Source organism: Cydia pomonella, chromosome 4 (assembly GCF_033807575.1).
Source record: "Cydia pomonella isolate Wapato2018A chromosome 4, ilCydPomo1, whole genome shotgun sequence".
Lineage (NCBI taxonomy): Eukaryota > Metazoa > Arthropoda > Insecta > Lepidoptera > Tortricidae > Cydia > Cydia pomonella.
This window is the reverse complement of record NC_084706.1, coordinates 6,292,080-6,308,252: the sequence shown is the minus strand read 5'-3', so window position 1 is coordinate 6,308,252 and position 16,173 is coordinate 6,292,080. Positions and strand designations below refer to the sequence as shown.

Genomic DNA, 16,173 nt, shown 5'->3' with positions numbered 1-16,173 from the left:
TTGTTTTTTCTTGGTCGCCCAGCACTCGGAGCCGTACATCAATGCCGGTCGTACTGCGGTTTTGTAAACGCGCCCTTTTAGTTTTATTGGCATGCGATTATCACAGAGTACCCCGGTTAGGGTCCTCCATCTCAGCCACCCTGCGTTCACTCTGTGGGTGACGTCTGCGTCTATGTTGGCATCTGCCGTCAGCATAGATCCGAGGTACTTAAACTGATCGACTCTAGGCACAAGCTGTCCTTCAATGACGATGTCTGTGCTTGGGATTGGCTGATCACTGAAGCTGCATTTCAGGTATTCTGTTTTGGATCGACTGATGCGCAGACCATTGTCCTCAAGCGCTTGTCTCCATTGCTGGAGGGTAGAATTTAGTCTGTTCGCACATTTGTCGATAAGCACAATGTCGTCTGCGTAGAGCATTGTCCACGTGAGAGAAGACTGGATATGTTTAGTGAGATAATCCATAGACAGATTAAACAGGAATGGGCTAAGTGCCGATCCCTGATGAACACCTACCTTTACTTCGAACGGTGCGCTGAGTCCGGCTAAGCTTTTAACTTGCGTGCTGATGCGATCGTACATGTCCTGTACTAGAGATATATAATGTTCGGGTATTAGCTGTGACCTCATAGCCTGCCACACTAAATTGCGTGGTACTCTATCAAAGGCTTTTTCGAGGTCTATGAACACAAGGTGTAAGTCTTCCCTATTACGCCGGTGTTTTTCCATGAGGACTCTTATGGTCTGGATCGCATCTGTTGTAGATTTTCCTGGCGCAAATCCGAATTGGTTATCAGATATGGAAACAAGCTGGCCTAGACGGTTGTTGAGAACGCGTTCCCAAATTTTGAGTGTGTGAGAAGTAAGTTTGATGCCTCTGTAGTTGCTGCAGTCACTGACGTCTCCTTTGTTTTTATAAAAGGGGACCAGGGTACTATGGCGCCATGAATTCGGAATCTTCTTCGTAACAAGTATTAAATTGAAAAGTTTAGCAAGCCATTCTCCTGCAACAGGTCTAAGGTATTTCCACACGTCTGCCGGTATGCTGTCTGGCCCTACTGCTTTGTGGTTTTTAACTTTCTGAAGGGCATTCAAAACCTCCTGCTCACTTATTCTATCGATGGGTCCAGCAGTTGTTGGAATGGTACTTAAGGGCTTGTTCGGAAATTCCTCGTTGAGAAGGCACTGATAATATTGACACCATCGGTTGCTGATCTTACCGTTTTCAGTGAGTAGAATGCCGTTTTCGTCTTTGACATATTTGTTGATTTTGATGTCGAGACTTGCACCGTATCGGTGTTTCGCGAGTTTAAATACTTCTTTATCGTTAGTTGCTTTCTCAAGTCTAGTGTAGAAGCGATTTCTAGAGTCTGCCCTATTTTGTGCTACTATGCGTTTGGCTAGCTTCTTAGCGTTTTTGTATTCGATACGGTCGGTGTCTTGTCCTGTGCTCTGCCATTGTTTGAAGAGCTCTTTTTTACGCCTCAGAGTGTTCTTCACTTCTTCATTCCACCATGTGGGATCTTTGTTGGTACTTAGGCTACCTCTTGATACTCCAAGTGTTGTTTTGGCTACTCTTACACATAGATCTTCGAACCGAGACCACATCTGTTCCGCTGTAGTGTTGTAATTGTCTTCCATATCTTCCACCATCTTTTTCCGTAGTGTATTCAGTAGGGTGCCTCCTTTTTCGGTGTTAAGTAAATGCCACTTAATTTTTGGGGTTCTGTTTGGAATACATTTTATCGGTTTCGGAAGCTTTATACTGCTAACCAAAAGCCTGTGCTGCGACGTAAGTGCCTCTCCAGGGATCACTTTACAGTCCCTAAAGGTTTTAAGCATATTCCTGTCAGCTAGAATAAAATCGATTTGAGATGTTTTATTTCCACTTTTGTATGTAATCAAATGTATACAACATGTTTTTCTTGAAAAATGTATTAATTATTGCCAAATTATGCCTCATGCAAAATTCTAAAATGTGTTCCCCATCCTTATTAAGTGTGCCATATCCAGACTCTCCCTGAATAGTTCTATACGCTTTTGGTTTAATTTAATTAATACATTTTATTTAGTTTAATTAATTTATATGTAAAAAATTTAATGTTTGTAATATGGATATCTGGTCCGAAATAAAAGCTTTTTTAATGCATTTTTAAGAAAGTTCTCTTTTATTAAAGCTTTTATTATCGAACAAAACAAAAAATATCTTCTGTAAAGTAGGTATCGGTTTACCTCACGATGTTATCCTAATCCTAATTCTGTTGCATAAATTGCATAATACTATTGTGATGCTCAGGGATGCACGATAGGTTAATAAGTCAATGAAAGATCTTGTTAGAACTTTAAGAAATATATAACTGAAACCAATAAAAGAACAAAAACTAACGATTTTATCAAGATTTTATTAAGTTTTATATTATCATTAATAATATAAAAAATAATTGTTTATGATCCCTGATATGGGGCAAGTGTATCATACAGTCACACTTGCCTCAAGTGAAATAGAGACACTTTCCCAATCACTCACTGTTTAGGTTACATTTTTAAATGCATGTACAACTCTTATTGTTCATAATTCTTGAGAAATAATAAAAATAACTTGGAAAATAAAAAGCATATTTGATACTTACCTATTCACAATTAACGGATTTGACGAATTTTCTTAGATTTTTATAGATCGAAGTGCCTCGTGTGAATTGCAACTCGTATTTAAAAAAATACAGATTTCAAATTGACGATAGTCTCACAATTTGCTTGACAACGTCACATGTAGTACTTAATTTGAATATATCGTTCATTTGCTCATGACAACTGATCATACCAGTATCAAAATTTCAAATAGTTTACGTGTTACGTAAACTTACACTTATCCCGTAGTTACACTTACTCGTATTTACCTTACTACTCGCACTATGTTAAAGTATTAAGGCTTTTCAAAAGAAAATAGACTAATTCTGACAAGTAAATGAAACTGAAATCGTTTCCTCATACAATAAAAAGTTATATTTTGATCTTGTTCGGAAGTTCATTGTTACTTCTATGGAGAGTGCACAGATTGATAAGTTGATAACTGACCGTTTTAACATTTCTTTCAATAAAATAAGGTTTATTTAAGTTTGGCGTTGCATACAATTACACAGAAAAAAAATAGTTCTCCAGCCAAGTAAATACTCTTGTGTCAAGACATTTTGTGTTTCCTATATAAGGAAACAATAAAATTATTGCGTCAAGTTATAAAATATTTCAGTTTGTTATTTGAGATAAAAAATTAAATTCTCTATTCGAGTTATAAAAAGTTTTTTTTAAAAAGCTCATTATTCTAACCAAGAGCGTTTACGTTTTGTTTTTTAGTATTGTATTTTTTAAACTGAACCTAACTGTCTTAGTGCAATACTTAAAAAACTTGTGCCAAGAAACTTTGTTTCTTGGGGTTAGATACTCATAATTGAATTGAGAATTATATTTCTCCATAAAAACAAGAAAAAGCATTGGTTCAAAAGTACGTTTCTCAATGTGAAATATGATATTATTTATACCTAGAGCTGAAATCTCTTAGCGCCAAGTTTAGTATGTCTTGAATAAAGAATTAATTTTCTTAAACCAACATGATTTTCGTCATTCGTTGAAATCTTTGTAGTTTTCAATAATCCTCTTCATCTTCTTCTTCTTCCTCGCGTTGTCCCGGCATTTTGCCACGGCTCATGGGAGCCTGGGGTCCGCTTGGAAACTAATCCCGAGAATTGGCGTAGGCACTAGTTTTTGCGAAAGCGACTGTCATCTGACCTTTCAACGCATAGGGTTAAACTAGAGGCCTTATTGGGTTTAGCCCGGTTACCTCACGATGTTTTCCTTCACCGAAAAGCGACAAATGTTCGTACATAAGTTCCGAAAAACTCATTGGTACGAGCCGCGGTTTGAACCCGCGACCTCCGGATTGCAAGTCATACGCTCTTACCGCTAGGCCACCAGCGCTTTTGTCCTCTTCATCAAATTTATTGATACTCAATTGTGTAAATGTCTCAAACCAAAACTTTGGTGCTTTTTCTTTCAAATAGCTTGGCTCTTGACTGTATATATATATTTTTATACCACGACGGTGGCAAACAAGCATACGGCCCGCCTGATCGTAAGCAGTCACCGCAGCCTATGGACGCCTGCAACTCCAGAGGTGTTACATGCGCGTTGCGTTGGTTTGACAACATCAAACCAATAATTAATCGCTCTTGCATAAAAACTTAAGTCTCAAAGGAAAATTTTGGTGCTTCTTCTTTGAAATAGCTTTGGCTCTTGACTGTAGGTTGAAAACATCAAACCAAGAATTAATGGCTCTTGTATAAAAACTTAAAAGTCTCAAACCAAAGTTTTGGTGCTTCTTTTTTAAAATAGCTTTAGCTCTTGACTGTATATTGAAAACATCAAACCAAGAATTAATCGCTCTTGCCTAAAAACTTAAAAGTCTCAAAGGAAAATTTTGGTGCTTCTTCTTTGGAATTGGGTAATATTTTTGGTTTGAGGAAGAGTTACTCAAGATAAAACCGTTTTGTAAGAGTGTGCTATATCTTTTGCAAAGACGTTTTTTTTTCTTGCGGCGAATAATTAATATCTTAACTCAAATCACTACCATTCGCTTTAAAAATGTGTAAAGATAAAACTAAATAATGTTTATTCTCCTTTTAAAAATTATGCTGTTTTTAACTCAAGACATATTTATTGGACTAAGCAATTTATTATTTTATTTAAGCAACCGTGCGCAAGAGAGTTTTGCGTTTTGAATTAAGATATCTTTTTTATCTGTGTATAAGACAGATTTTAAAAAATAGAATATAACCGATTTGCAAAACTAAAGTGATTCCATAATTGCACTTATATACTATATTCCGCCATTTAGCATGTGAAACATGAAAATGGTATACATGCAACTCTGTAAGTGTTCCGTGAACAAAGTTTTGTACGGAACACTAAAAATGTTGCGCTTCGTTTAGCTAATAAAAGTAGCATAATATCCTCGTAATCTGAATTCGTTTTAATCTCCAAACTTTGAACATTAATATGAAGTCAAATAAGTATATTTCTTAACTACTTATTTTAGGCATTTTTATAGGTAATTGATTTGTAGTTTCAAAGTAGGTATATATATAAGTAAATAATGGATGACACTACTGATATTTAGAATAGTATCGAAAAGCACTAATGGCTACCTACCATAGTGAAGACGTTGACAACGGTAACACTTTTGTTGCTGTATTTGTACGAAAATGTATCTTAATCTAATTAATTACGGAAAAGAACAAAAAAAAATCTTCTTATTATCTATTTCTAATTCCCGTTTCAATAAGCCCCAATATTATGACTATTTTGCGTATCAAAATGCGTATTGATTATTAAAATAAACCATGTACTATATACTTCTATACGCGATAGTACCAAGTGGGCCGAAAATAGATCATCTCCTTTGCACCTGATTAGTGATTAATTTTCCCCACATGTGGATAAATTGCAACTTTCTATTTAGTTTTGGAACGATCAAGTGGGCCTTTACCAGTTGGTGTGATGAAAAATGATTGAAATCTCTGACGACATTGATCAGTGATTCTGCGGATGGTGCAACTGGCCCAAAGACTTGGTGCGTGAATTGTATCCTCGTGCGCTGTGCGCGGTGTGCGGGGTCACTCGGAGTAGGTGACGTGTGACGTTGACGAGAGAGACGACGGTATGGTGGTGCAGATCGGCGGGGGCCTGGAGCTGCGCTACAGCCTGGCGCTGTGCGCGGTGGCGGGCGTGGCGCTCACGCTGGGCGCGCTCGCCGCCGCCATCCTGCGCGGCGGCGTCGGCAAGAACGGCTCCACCGTCGCTGTGAGCATACTCTACTGTCTACTCGGGACCCGGCACGGAGATACATGACCTCACGCCGAGGCCACGAAACGAACGCTGACGCATATATTGAACTTGGATTGTAGTGACACTCACGGACAGGACGGACGAACTCGCGTAGAAATAGACAGACTCACATACGGACGGAACTCAATTACGGACGAACTAACGTACGGGTAACGGCGCTCACAGACACTGATAAACGAACTCTTACAAAATAGACGCACTCCAAGACCGACATACGGATGCATGGATCTTACGGGCGGGCAATACCTATACCTATACCTACCTATACTCTCGCTGACAAATAATGAACAGACGTATTTGCGATAAACGAACACAGATACACGGACTCACAGATAGATGGACTCACTCAAGTACAGACTTCGGACGAGTAGACTCACTTACGTGTGAACTAAGGGACAGGCAGCAGCACTCGCGAACTATGAATAGATAAATTCGCATGGTTTATAGACGGATGGATATAATACGATGTGGTTGCTGTAGTCATGTATCTCCCACGCCACCAGTCAACTTATGTCGTGAATGCGTTGGGTTTAATCTGTTTTCTTAAACATTTATTTAACATAGCGTATTAATGCTGAATTGGTAGCTAGGTAGGATAGTTACGTTAGTATGTAAAATGACGCTTACACACGAAACATGGTAACGGCAACGTTAATTATTTGTTTCTGTATTTTTTTCTTGTGTAAACGGCATCATAGGAATAGCTTATTTTATTTGTCGATTAAGATAGTTCATCGCTTCTTATCATGTGGGTTTTTTTAATAGCATGTCCCGTTCATTTTGTCCAACAGTTGGTTTATTAGCGCTCCTGTTATTTTTATTTGTAACATGAGCAAGTACACTAAAGGGAAAATTCAAATGTCGACTGTTGAAATAAATCTCATTTATTTTAAGTTTCAATTATAAGTAGTATAATAGGATCAATTGTCATAAATAATTTGAATTTTCACTATAAAAGGCTAGCCTGAACATTTTATTCAGACGAAAAGTAGTGCCTTTTTCATAGCCATTTTCTTTTGAATATAAGTATATTTTGAAACGTGACATCTGTCTTTTAAAATCAAAACTAAATGTATGTGCTTCGGATTCTATTTTGCGGATGATATATAATCGAATTGGGAAATTGTAATTGTAATTTGTAAGTTACAATAATATATCATCATCATCAGTTTTAGTCACGTGTCAAAAGAAGCGGCATGCCTGAGTACTCGTTATATGTAGGTTTCGGTATTCAAATGTCATGTGTTAGTAATTTATATAATAACTAGGCGTCGTCGGTTTGGATCTCACCCTCCTTGTGTTGTGGGTCTTCACTCATTGAGAACACATGTATTAACTGCGAAACTACATCAAAATGGTGACTTATATGTGGTAAAGTCAAGGAATTTGATTTTCGTACCACTTCGTACTTTGTCAACTATGATAATCTATGTATATGAAAACCGGAGATATCGTAAGGTACGAAATGGTACATCATTCAAATATAGCTAGTATACACCTACCTAGTGACTTAATTATAAATAGTGAGAACGGTTTATCAATAGAGTCAGACCAAGATAAGAATCCTTTAAAACAAAACTGATTCTTTTGAATCTCATAGGTACCCAGTTGAGAGGCCAGTGTCTGATAATACCAATGGACACAAAATATCTCCGTATCTTGCAACTAATGCTAGTAATGTAACAGACTATCATGACGTAATCTTGTGATACTGTCTCCGTAGATCCCGTACACATCAGTGCCATCTGCGCTGACCGACAGTCTTTACCTAGAGCCTACCTCCCTATGGCACTAGACAATAAGATGACGTATTATCATGTGTTTGGTCGACGCAGATCCCGTACACATCGGTGCCGTGTGCGCTGATAGTCACCAGCGCGTGTTTCTTGGCGCAGCTCAACTTTGTGCTGGGTTTCGGAGCCACCTTCCGTGTGAGGGGCGCGGGGAAAAATGGATCCACCGTCGCAGTAAGGGGCAGGGATGGGAAGGCTGAGGGTGCGGTGTATAGCGGATGTAGGTAAAGGAAACAATACTAACTATTGAGAATTTTATAGAGAAATCTACCACCAATTTATCGGTACCCGACGCACGGGCAACGTGAACCGATGCTCAGCACTATCTGAGGAGACTGAACCTAGGCTCTCCGAAACATGTCGCGCGAGTGACTAAAAATATATGAGTTAAACCGTAAAATTGCTTAATGACAAAACTACTATTAAATTCGGGCATAAACACGGTGATACAAGGTGTCCACGAGGAACCCGAGAGATTTTAACCACGCATTTCTGAGGCCAAAAAAAGGAAAAAATGTTATATGAGTTTAGGTAAATTTCACAAAAAACATATTGTTTATTTTTTTACTAGTTGTAAAACTGTAACTCAAAAAGAATTTTAACTTTTTTTTGACACGCAAAATAGGCACAATGGATGTCGAGTTGCGGAAAAGTCCCTGAAAAACTAACGCTTTTTTGTAAACCCTATTTTTTGCAAAGTGTTACTTGTCACTTTTTGACATCTATCAATAAGGATATTTGGATTAGGTACCATAGTGGCAACATCGCTATCAAAAAGGCGTTTTGCACTAAGTAACAATAAAAAGATGTTTTTTTTTAAGTTTATAGGACATTTTAGTCTTTAAATATGATCAGGAATATACTGTTAAAATATCTCACAATGCTCACAGGCACCGTGTATAGCATAAAACTTTTGTAAATGAATAATAGTATTTTATGCAACCGTTGTATAAGAAGGGTCAAGAAAGGCGAGTGGTGTGAGTTACTGTACAACGTTGCATACAATACTTTTCCTACGAGTTAACAAAAATAATACTTTAAATTAGTAGAATCATATAGGTAAATAACAGTAGAGGAGTAGGAAAATTAGATTAATGATTACGGCGTATTTTTTCAACCTTTCGCTAAACTCCGCTTAGTTTTTTACAAAATGTTTTATTATTTTGTATTGTTTTCTTTACCTATCCACAAATGCTAAAGGCGATTACGATAGAAATTGTATAAGTTCCCTAGCTAATTAATATGGCAACGAGGTTCATCCCCGCTAAATAACAATCCACTTCTTCCCGGTGGCAGTAAAAAACCCTGGTGGCTTAATTAAAAATAACTTCCATCAAGGTGCATTGTTTGCTTTTAACCTTACCGTGATCGCAAGAGAAGTAAGCGATAATGTAATCTGAGCGCTTGGGTAGTTTACATCGTGTATACAGCATAATATGTATACATATTTATGTAGGCTGTGGGCCGCGTGGTTTCGCTGCAATCCTTGTACATAACATACCAAACCCCGTACAAAAAACATGTAAAATATACTGGGAAAAGTCATGGAGGGCGAACATGTAGCACAAAGGGGTTTTTATGAATTTTAACGTGGCAGGACGCACTGTCACATGACTCATATGTTTTGCTATTTATTTAAACACCTAAATCATGGACTAAGCGTGGAATATTTCATCATGTAAATACATTACGGTTCTTACAGCGACGAATAAGAAATGAAGACTGCTAATCTATACACAAAGTTGCGTTAACCCGAAGTAGAAATGTCGCCATTATAAGAGGTCTCACCATATATTTTATAGCGCTCGATCTCTTTTATCAAGGTGACATTTAGTCGAAAATGATAGTTAGATATTATGATCAATTTGATGGGTTTTATGGGGTTTGATGGGTTTTAGGCGTATGACCCTAACGCCAAACAGAAATTTTGAAACAACGCACATTTGTACATAGAGTAGTAGTCTTAAGACTCTTAAGATGCTGTGAGTGACATTTCTCAATGACGTCGCTGGGTCGCTGCGATGGTTCCATACAAAATAGATCACTAGTGCTTTAAACATGGTGACTGGAAAGAAACGCCATTGTGCACGGGCTCTTTTTATTGTTTCTTATCCTTTACCTCTATATCATAAGAAGCTTAAGCAAACAATGAGTGAAGACAGCACATTGTACTTGGCCCTTCCTGACTTGGCAAGCAGGAATCGGTACGTTATCAGTACTGCTACCTGATTGGCGCTAATGCAGTACTCCAACGCATCCGCCCCAATCATTAAATAAATACAGCACGTACTGTGTCGACGGACATTTTAAGAAACAGTGTACTATTATTTTTTTCGAAAAACTTTAACCTTTTAGGTTATTTCTCTCAGAATCACGAGTGCTCAGTGCTAACGATTACAAAGGGACAAAGCAGTGTTAGTCAGTTTTGTGACACATTTTTATATACATTTTGTATTGACAGTCACAAAACTTGACACCTAAATTTTGTATGAAATATTTCGAACACTTTTTAAATCAAGGTCCTCGTGGTTTTGAGTCGAAATAACCTAAAAGTTCATAGTTTTTCCAAACCCCAATTCCAAACCGACAACTCCGACAAGTCCGGAAAGGTCCAATAATTAACGCATGTTCTATATTTTGTTTCTGTCCTGGCCGCATGGCGCAGTTACCGCTGGGTCTCGACGTGCGTCTGGCCTCCAATATCGCGGTCGTCCTAATGTCTCTCTACCTCATACTGGGATACCTAAATGTCATTATGAGGGGCGGAGTGGGGAAAAACGGCTCCACCGTTGCAGTAAGACTGATCACTACGCCTTGTTAACACGATCATAACAGCGCACAGTTTGTTTACTAACGCCAGATTCGAGGAATCATTCGGGCTTGGTCTCCCAGTGACACTGTCCACCATGTGACAGATCTACAATGTACAAGATTGCTTGTCAAATATCAAACGTGCGACGAAAATCGGAATGGAATGAAATACAAATTACATACTTCATTACGTAAATTATTTGCTTTTGTACAACAGTATATTCCAAGATATATCCACCTTCCGTTTCTCCTGAATACAGCTTTTCCTATTTTCTAATCCGCTAACATTCAAGCAGCCACTAGCGGCCACTATGAGGCTCAAAAGTGGACACATTATTTTGTCTGTAGTTTGCCTCTTTCGCACTCGTCAAATATACGTGATGGCTTCCCTTTGGCATACTTAAATTATTTTTAAGCGTAAGTGTCATTGTAGGTCTGTGGCTGTCTGTAGGCAGTGTGAAGGTGTATGCAACAGACGGTGCCAACAGGAGACCAAAGCCATTAAGGCTTCGGTGTCCAATTGATACGTTTGATGCGTAGAACGTCACGTAGTATGAGAAGACAAAATCACTACTAAATTGCGTACACATGGCGTCAACGGAAGACCAAAACCTAAAAGCCATGTTCGAACAAAACCGTGGCTTAAACTGACTATCTCCGTACATAGTTGCGTTTATTATTATAGTCAATATTTTAATTAAATTCCATTGAACCTACTAGAGCTCTATTACTTTCTGTCACTGTCAGTATTGTCAGTGCTGTGATTGGCTAATAACATTAGAATGATTACTTCCCAGTCCAATCAATATATTGATGATCTCATAAATTATACATTTTAAGTTTATTGAGAATTACAATTTTATTACCCAAGACTTCTGATCAAGTAATTAATACCTTTATCAGGAAGGTCAGATTATAATGTGATATGTTAAGTAACCCTAGGCCTGCTTAAGTCATGGTAATAAAAACTATTAAGCACCTTGCGTGGTGATAATCATCAAATTACGCCTTCAAACGGTTTTCATTTGGTGAGTCTCGTCTCCACATATTTTGAACGACATCTTTTGACGTGGCGTCATCTATTAAAACGCTTTGAATTTCTAGATAGCGTTATATGAATTAAAGCGGTTACAGCGTCATACAAAATAGGTAAACATATACGAATATATATATAATGATTATAATGAATGCAACTATGTCTGAAGACTAGCAGTCTGAATTATTGACTCGTCTCTGTTACCGCGCTAAGATCGAGGCTAGTTGTAGTTTGTGCTGTGTTTATGTGTGTGTCAGGTCGGGTTGAGGGTTGGGGAGCTTCGGTTGGGGGCCGAGGTCGGAGAGGTCCACTAAAATCAAGATAAAAATCGTGCCGTGAAGATTTCGTCTTATGCATTATATTGCAATCTAGGATTATAATATAATAAACCTTGTTACGAATCACGTTATTAGTGAAATTGCTATATTCACGGCACGAGTTTTTCATTGTTTTTGCTACTCCGGTTCTACTACATGGTTAGGATCCATGGTTATATTATTTCGATGACACCAAAGTTGACGGTTATGCTAATTTGCCCTAACTTTGCATGATACGAGTTGAAAACGCTGTTATACAATACCATAGTTTAATAATTTAATTGTTATTACATAACCAACAAAAAAATTTGAAGCTGATATTTATCACGATTTTATGGTTTAATACCTACTCAAAAAGTTATTTGGTAGAAACCTAAAATATCTGTAAGTAATCATTGACAAATTCGTACAAGAAGTTACTTTGTTTCTAGACATGTAATAAGTGAAAATTATATATGCGTATGTTGTTAGTGTAGTTCTCATAGCAAGCATATAACCATGGTTCTTAGAACATAGGAATGCGTTTTGTAGTCGTCAATAATAGTCTCGCTTACTCATCCCGCCGTCGCCATTGCTTGTCGCATGATTTTGTTTAAGTAATGCATGGTTTGATTAGTTATAAGTTATTTTGTTATAGCCCCAGATTTTATAGCTTTATGTTTTTAAATGTGTTAGTTCTGATATAAAGTTGACGTAATATTGGAGCTGATAAATCTTTCCTAGGTGCAAACAAATTTTCATTTATTAATAATTTATAAAAGTAAAAAACAAAACAAGTAAAAGTAAAAAATAAATTATTACTTCGTAGATAGACGCATAAAAAATGTAGATAAGACTGTCATTTCCCAACCAATGAATGTCATTTCCCAACCAATTTTTCGCATAATTTCATTTCGCCGAATCATCAAGTAGCAACTGAACATAATAATTCGTATAATTTCCCGACCTAACAACAACTTAAAAATATACTTATTAAAACGTAATGGTTTTAGTTAGCAGAATGACTTTGTAAGTCTAATACGAAACATAAAAAGTTCGTTCGATGACCAAACTTGTGAGTCAGTTAAAATAGGTATATTTTTTTAAATATTATAGTACAGTCTTACACAAATCAAACTTTGACTACAGTGAGCCTAATAAGTAATAAGGCTCGTGTTGTACTAGTTGACGATATAATGGGTTGGTGATACATGTTGAATTTTATAACTAAATGTAGTTAAATAGATAGAAAATGATTATTTCTTGTAATAAACTGTTGTGGAAACTTACCTAATAAATATATTGGAAAAGTAAAAAAATACAAGACCTCAAACCTCTTTTTTAAATATCCAAAACGGAAAAAATTTCCTTGCCTTCGCAAATTTTCTTGTTTTCCATACATCGAAACGGCCATTTTGTTAGGAGCATTTCGTCAGTAAAGTGCTATTGTCAGACTTAACTATCATTTGTGACTTTTTTATTGCTTTAAGGCAATGGGTCCCATACAGACATTTGATCCTCCAAACAAACCTGATCGACTGATACCATGAATAAAAAATTGTCACCTAGCCTATTGTCTAAGATAAATACTTATAAAATGTACAGACGCCGCTTTATGAAGCGTAAGGTCACTACACTACACACCACTAATGAGTTGAATTTTTACACGATTTTTTTATACTACAGCAGCCCATGTAAATTATCTAGTGATACATTGCTCTTGCTAAATTCAAGTTTCTGACCCTAAAAGCCCTCCGGGGTCATTTTCAAATACTTGAAAAACCATGAAATTGATGTTTTTTTGATTTAGACAATTTTTCCTACGACTGTTACGGGTTAAGTTACTAAAAGTTTTAAGCAGAATACATTTGCATCAAAACGAGTCCGGGTCAACATGCATTTTTATGAAAATACGAGGTTTTTGTGGCACTCCCACGCTTGTCATGGCATCTCTTGATCCGATTCTAGGTGTGGTGATCCTAATTTGTCTTAAACGCTCTATGTGGTAATTGAAGTGATTAGCGAAGAATTGTCAGCTCAGTATTACGTCGCATCCCCCCCCCCCCCTCCCCCCAAAGACCTCGGTACACCTCTGCCACCTCCCAGGGCACGAGCATCCTGTCGCCCGTGATCCCGTTCTCGCTGGTGGTGGTGCCGGCCTTCATCATCTTCCAGAAGTCGGAGTCGCACGTCTACGAAAACCATCCCGCACTCTACATACTTGCCTTTGGGATGGTGGCTGCCAAGGTCACTAATAGATTGGTGGTAAGTCACTTTTTACTTTCACTAGCGGCCAACTAAGGCTTATCATACTTACAATATATTTCTGTTGGCAGTTGAATTTGAAATGTGGAAAAGGAAATAAGTAATTGATTTTCTCCTGTTTTGTAATGGAATAAAACAAAAGAAATGCAATTCTGTTCCAATTGAAAATGGTTTAAAGTATAATTAGTACAGTCACGGACTTTAATTGTTGAGCCATCTAAGGTTTACTTTACATTGGACATTTCATACCGTTAGTATTCACAACCAAATTAGATTGAACACTAAATGGATCAATAATCTCTGTGACCGTAGTATGGCCTCAGGAGGATATTACGGAAATCGTTGGTAGTGTCATTTTGCGCACGACATGTCTATACGTGTATACCAATCGACGTGTGTATAAGTTCCTAAGGAAAGTAAGTTTAAATAATTTTTGGCATAACCACGATATGAGAAAAAGTTGTTATTTACTGAAATTGATAAGCACCTATATTTGGCACAATACACCGCTCTTTTGAACTCGTTATCGCGTTCCTCCAAACTGAGATTCTGGCATCCTGGAGTTAATCTGTCGCTGGCGATAAAAGCTCTTTAAAAGTAAATAGTGATTACTAAAATATTTTCTTTTCTTGTATCGTGTTTGACATATGTCACTATATGGCAAGACTTTGCTGTTTCTTAAGCAAATTGACTAACGTTTTCCACGTTATATATTAAGAACTGAATATTTTGTATTTCGTATTTTCGAAATCTAGGCTAATCGTTTGTTTCCTTCTACCGCAGGTGGCACACATGACGAAGAGCGAGATGGACTTATACGATTGGTCACTGCTAGGCCCGGGCATGCTGTTCCTTAACCAGTACTTCAACAACGCCATACCCGAGTATTACGTGTTATGGCTTTGCACGGTAAGCTAATAATAATTCAGGTCATATACGTCCCACTGCTGGGCACAGACTATCATACAGGAGAGGGATTGGGCTTACAAACGCTGACCCAAAGCAGATTGTAGAATTCAAATACACCTTGGAATTTCTGCGCGGATTTATTAGTCAAGTATATTTAATAAGTGCTAGTGCTTACGTGATGCCTGAGACATCTTATCTGTTCATGCCATTTTTGAAGAAAAATACAAGTTAGCTTTGTTTACTGTAGGAAAAATAACAAACGAACCATGCTGCTCACTCCTGCGCTGCGCCGCGTGGTAATTGGTAATGGCGGGTCGTGTTCCCCTCCCTCCCACTGGCCTCACTTTCGCCATATTGGGTCGGGAGCGTTACATGTTTAATTTTGGAGATATTTTGATTGCCCAACTATAAAAAGTTTTTTTTGGAGATATTCTGTGTGTGACAATCTGTAAATTAAGGAAGAGCGGTGTTGCCCAATACAGGCAAATTTTGCTTACCGGGTAGCACTATCCCCTACTTTATAAACACCTGTATATTTTACGAAAATAAATAATTTTAATTTAATTTAATTTTTAATTCTGTACATAAAAATAAAATACGCGTCTAAATAACTTTTGAAATGAACCGTTCGTTTCCAGATATGGGTGTGCGTGGACCTCGTCCGCTACTGCGGGCAGGTCTGCATGGAGATCTGCGCGCACCTGAAGATCGCGCTGTTCCGCATCCCGTGCCCGGCCGCGCCCGCGCCCGCCGCCGCGCCCGGCCCCGCCGCCGCGCCCGCCAACGGTACGGCCCGCCGCGTGTCCGCGCGTAAGAGAACACAGCACTCGTAGAACGCACTCTAAAGGCTCGTGTTGATTTGATTTTGACGCCGCTCGCTGCGGTTTGCGGTAGTAAATAACAAGATTCGGATGCCAAATTTTAATATCGTTATCATGGCTTCACGTTAAACCTTTTCATTAACGTTTCGTTTTAAAATCGTTTTGGTTAAAACTATTAACCTTTAAAGGGTTAACATTTTTATGACACAATCTATATTCGAAGTCAAAAATAACCACCCTAAGTATCTTTTTGTATTTTGAAAAGGGAGTGAGGCTTGAATAGAGGTTTTTTAATCTTGTCCAAGGTATTTTTTTATTATTGCGTATGAATCTATTAGAACCAT

The 16,173-nt window shown here is 37.8% G+C and overlaps 1 protein-coding gene across 6 annotated transcripts in view; it reads left to right on the top strand.

Moving 5' to 3' along the window:
- The window catches only part of LOC133516924 (cholinephosphotransferase 1), a 42,410-nt gene that overhangs the window by 17,176 nt on the left and 9,061 nt on the right, over positions 1–16,173 (top strand). Inside the window, exons 4-7 of one of the 6 annotated variants that reach the window (XM_061849971.1) lie at positions 7,734–7,865; positions 13,941–14,099; positions 14,883–15,008; positions 15,647–15,818. In XM_061849971.1, the coding sequence (XP_061705955.1) occupies positions 7,734–7,865; positions 13,941–14,099; positions 14,883–15,008; positions 15,647–15,818 (589 nt within the window). Of the gene's footprint in view, positions 1–5,724; positions 5,854–7,733; positions 7,866–10,356; positions 10,486–13,940; positions 14,100–14,882; positions 15,009–15,646; positions 15,819–16,173 lie in introns of all 6 variants that reach the window. The other 5 variants (XM_061849973.1, XM_061849975.1, XM_061849972.1 and 2 more) reach the window with 5 other exon arrangements.